The sequence below is a fragment of the Tupaia chinensis genome, unplaced genomic scaffold, assembly GCF_000334495.1.
Source record: "Tupaia chinensis unplaced genomic scaffold, TupChi_1.0 Scaffold145093_1, whole genome shotgun sequence".
Lineage (NCBI taxonomy): Eukaryota > Metazoa > Chordata > Mammalia > Scandentia > Tupaiidae > Tupaia > Tupaia belangeri.
Window position 1 is genome coordinate 464,292 of NW_006204954.1, and position 4,911 is coordinate 469,202.

Here is a 4,911-nt window from a genome sequence, read left to right on the forward strand (position 1 = left end):
CTACAACTTTGTTCCAATTTATCATATCAAATGTTTACCTGCCTATTAGAGCAGTGGTTCTCAGACCTCAGTAGTATATGAAAAAAGAATCACCTAGGGGCAATTCATTAAGAATACAGCTTCCGAGATTTCAAGAGTCTGCCTGCATCAGCAGTCTGGGCAGGGTCGGGAAGAGGGGGCTCTGGTTTTTACACATACCCATCAGGTGGTTCTGCTGGAGGGCTGAGCATCATACTGAGAGGAAGGAGCTAAATTCTGAGCACCTGAAATAAACACTGAATAAAGCACAGAAGACCAGAAAAGGAATGATCTTCGGTTTATCTGAAACTACTGTCATTCACTCCTTCACCCAATAGCCGTTTCTGGAGCACTCGTATAGACCAGACCTTGCGCCATTCACTGAGAATAGGGCAGAGAAGGTGCACACACTTCCTGCCTGTATGCAAGACAATCTTTGCAATATACAACACATGTTCAAGAGAGGGGTGTCCAGTACCACAATATATGTGGTAGGATCATAGAACTCAGGTCTGGGTAGAGGGTGGAGGTGGCCATGGAAAGCGTACTCACAACTGGGAAGTTTAACTCTAACATCTAGGACAGCTTTCTAATCCTAAATTAACAAGGACCCACAGTTATACTTAAGCTGGCAGACAAGGAGAGTGGCACTGCATGGCAGGGCTTGTCTAACTGATGGCTGTCAACGCTGAGTCATTCGGGACTCAGGGACCTAGCCTTGCCTTGGGGACACTCTGCCTAACCAGTAGATCATATTTTATTGCTATAGTCTAGGCAGACCGTGGAGCCAGAGCCCATGTTTGCTGAATTCATGGCTTCCAGATGGCACATCAAGGGGCTGGAGCTGGGTGAGTGTTCCCTCGTGTTTCGACATCTGTGTCTCAGTCCCATGATTTAGTGCTCCTTGGAAAGGACCACGTGACAGGCTTCCGTTCTGAATAACAGAAGAACAAGAAGCTGGGTCACTGATTTACTAATTCGTGTCACCTTGCATTTTTCTATAAGAAATGAAAGGCTTTAAAATAACATTTTATGATCAAGTAGCAAATCACTAAAAATTTCCATCGAGAACATAGGTATTTTCAGGGATTTAATGAAAGAAAAACAAAACCAAAAACTTTTCTCCAGTGAATAGACTCCCTCCTCTGCTCCCTCCCTTCTTCCTGTCCCCTTCTCAGCACCAAGTCTGTGCAACCTAGTCCTCCAGGGGCTAAAAAGAACACTCTGTTCTTTCATAATGTGTCACTTAGGACCCTGCAGGTATTGTGTTATATCACGAGACAGTGGAAATATCTCCCCTGTCTTTAGCCCAAAGAGGAGTTGCTATTTACTCAAACAGTAGGATGCCTGGTGCTGGCAGAGAAGGTACTTGTTTAAGTTGCCAGGAGCAACTGGTCCAGAGCTGATCTGGAAGGAGACACCTATGTCCAGGTATATGATATGCCAGGAAGACAAAAAAATTAGCCCACGCTTTGCTCTGTAGGCACTTCTGCAGAAGCTTTGTCTACAAAAGTCCAAAAGAAAGTGTCCACATCCTCCTTTCAGGACAGGTTAGAACCTAGGCCAACTATACTTTAACTCTACCATCAAATCCACATGGCTGTCAATTCTAGCAGATCTAGATTTTGACAATGATATAATAAAAACAATGAAAAAAGAAAATCACAGAGTACAATGTAGACAAATTTTTCTTTTGTGGTTGAGAATACAGATTTTTCTCCCTTCTTCTGTGCTTCCCTGAATTTCTAAAATTATATCTCAAAAAAAGTTCAAAAACTTAATTTTGTCAAACTTTATTTATTTATTTATTTAGTTTAAATCTTTGAGAGAGAGATTTTTGCCATAGGGCACATGTGCTCACCAGAGAAACAGAGAGACAGAAAGTGAGAAATCACTCCTCAGGGGGGAATGGCCATGCCGCAATCCCTTTTCCATTCTCCTCTTGGGATTTTGGGCATGCACACACACACATTCCATGTGAGGGTTAAACCACTGGGTCTGGGATTTGAACCACAATTGACTACATGGGACTCCAGTGACATAACCATTATGCCATCTGCTGGTGCCAGTCATTGTTTTATTAAAATCTTGTGAAAGGCTACAATGAGTTGAAACTCTGGGGTGAAATGCATGACTTCATAAACTCAATTTCACAAATGCAAATGTGTTCTCCCATAACATTATTTAAGGCAAACACTTTTGCTAGGTTACTTTTTGTACTAGACTATGAAAATGGACTCAAAAGAGATTTTTCAAGTGATCTTGCCTACTGTTAGCCTTAATAATTGTTCTAACATCTGATCTCAATTCAATATGGATCTTTTAAAACTATCTTTGTCTAAGGAACTGAAGGGTAGTGTGAACTATGCAATAAGAGGGAAATCATTCCATCTTCAACTATACATTGTCCTTGCAATTATAAGAGAAATAACTTTGATTGTAAGGCAAATAACTTATAAGGATATGTGAAAATCTGTAAGTAAAAAATATTGACATAAAGAACTAAATAGATTATGAAAATAAAGAATCAAGTTCCAAGGATACTTTGGAAATCTTGGTCCATAAGTAGACAAGAGATCATATATTACAGAGTACAACACCACATATTTAAAATTCTCTTTTGAAGATACATCTCTTTTGGAAGAGTCATGTAGACTGGTGTGTACTTTTTCCTCTCTCACTTTTATTTAAGGTTTTTGCAATATGGTTCATGTGCTAGCTGGAGAAAGCCAGAGAGAGACAGTGAGAGGGAAAGTGAAAAATCACCCCCCCAGGAGGGATGGCCACACTGCAATCCCTTCTCCTCCGGGGATTTTGAGCACACGTACTTGCCCAATGTAATTCTTAAGCCTCGAGATCTGGGACTTGAACCACAGTTAGCCATGTGAGAGTCCAACGCCTTAAGTCATCATGGCACCTACTGGCCTCTCTCTTTCACTTTTTAATAGAAATTTTCAAATGTAAAACTGGCATGATTATTAAACTGAACTCTTGTGTCCCCACCAATCCTCAGCAATTATAAACCCATGGCCAGTTTCTATTGCCCATTGGCCCCTCCCCCAGTTATTTTGGGACAAATCCTAGATGAATCATTTTATCTGAAAATACTTTGATACATATCGCTATAAGATCAGGAGTTTTAAAGTAATAGCTATTTAAATAAATACAACAGTGGTATCTATTTTGCTTTCTCTCCCTGTTCCAAATTTAAATATGGGTGGGGTTTTGTTGCTGTAGCAGTTTCTGGAAGGGTCATAGCAGCCTTTTACTCCCTGGATCTTTCCAAATCCTGTGAAACAATTCTTAAGACTAGCTGCACACAGAAAGGTTCATCTTACTTGATTTTACTTACCAAATGGGAAAGAATTCCTACCTGGCCATTCAATATTATTACTCTTTTTTATCACATTGGGCTAAACTCTTTAGGGCCACAAGTTCAAGTCCCAGTTGGGTGTTTTATACCTTGATGAGAACATGGGAGCAATAAACTATGTCGGAGGTGAAAAAAGGAGGGGGAGCATGCTCCCACTTTCACATTTACTGGCACTAATAAAGTTGCCAACGACCTCCATGAAGGACTAATTGGGAGATGGGTGTTGAGAAGCCCCACAAATCAGGGGTCTCTCAGCTTCAGCCCAGAAATGGAAACACTTGGCTTTTGCAAACTGCTGCTGCCTCAGGAATGATTATTAACAGGCTTCAAAGACCAAGGACATCCCCCCTCCCACGAAATCCCGAGAGAAACACTAAGAGCAAAAGAGGGGAAAGGAAATGAAATACCCAACTTTTACTTTTAGTTGGAAGCCAAAACCAATTAGATCTCAGTTACCTTGTAACGTGTTTGTTCCACATCGTAGATCTTTTTCTCTGATACCATTTTCGGGGCAAAAAACTTGGCTAACTTCGCGAGGTACACTCCATTCCGAAGCCCTTCTTCCAGTTCGGTGGTTGGTGGCAATTCTTCCACTAAGCAGACTTCCATCCACCTAGGAGGATTAAAACACACACACACAAACTTAATACGACTCCATTCTGTAAATGAAGACCTAGAGCATTTCCCTGTGTATGATGGAGACAGAGGAAGCAGGAGCTGAAACATCACTAGATGTCACAGTGGGAAGAGAGAACTTTCTGTGTGGGACATTAGATGCACAAGGAGGAATAAGAGCCCAGAGGCACTGGAGTCTTTGCCATGCCAGAGCTTGTCAACTTCACCTTTAGGGGAGTCTCTGCAAACCGTTTTGTGCCAAAAAGGAAAACAGCTAAACAATTTGTATGGGTGAAATGAGTCCTGCTGACATGAAAGAAAAAATTAATTCCAACTTTACAAGTTTGTAGCAGAGGCAATTTTTGTTGGGGTTGTGCCTTGGGGACAACACAGTCCAAAGGACTGTACATTCTGCAGTTGCCTCAGTCCAGAAATGAGACTTGGGAAAGGAAGGCCTGTAACACAGACAGGAGAAATCTAGAGAGCAGACACACTCTTCTCTAAATAACATACACCCTTTTCCCCCAGTATCATGAACTCATTATAAGTTTGCCATTTTAGAAAGATACAGTACTGGGTTCTGAAAAAAAATATTTCAGACAAAGATCAGATTAAATCTTAGGACACTGTGCCAGTATCATAGAAAAGCGAGTGCCAAGGTCACTGTTGTCTCAAGGACACACAGTGGTGAGGAGCCGGGCCAGTTCCCATTCTACAGTGGTGTGTTGAGAATCTGAGTTGTGGGACCAGCAGTTAATGTAATGGCTATGTCGCTGGACTCCCATGTAGTGGCTTAAACTCATGCTGGGCGGGTGTGCCTGCATGCCCAAGATCCCGAGAGGAGAATGGAGGAAAAGGGATTGTGGTGTGACCATTCCCCCTGGGGGATGAGTTCTCGCTTTCTG

The 4,911-nt window shown here is 41.8% G+C and overlaps 1 protein-coding gene across 1 annotated transcript in view; it reads right to left on the reverse strand.

The window, feature by feature from the left end:
* IQGAP2 (IQ motif containing GTPase activating protein 2) overlaps window positions 1-4,911 on the reverse strand; it is a gene marked incomplete at its 3' end in the record, with an annotated part of 303,633 nt that overhangs the window by 147,100 nt on the left and 151,622 nt on the right. Inside the window, 1 exon segment of the mRNA XM_014583916.1 lies at window positions 3,848-4,004. Within this exon segment, the coding sequence (XP_014439402.1) occupies window positions 3,848-4,004 (157 nt within the window).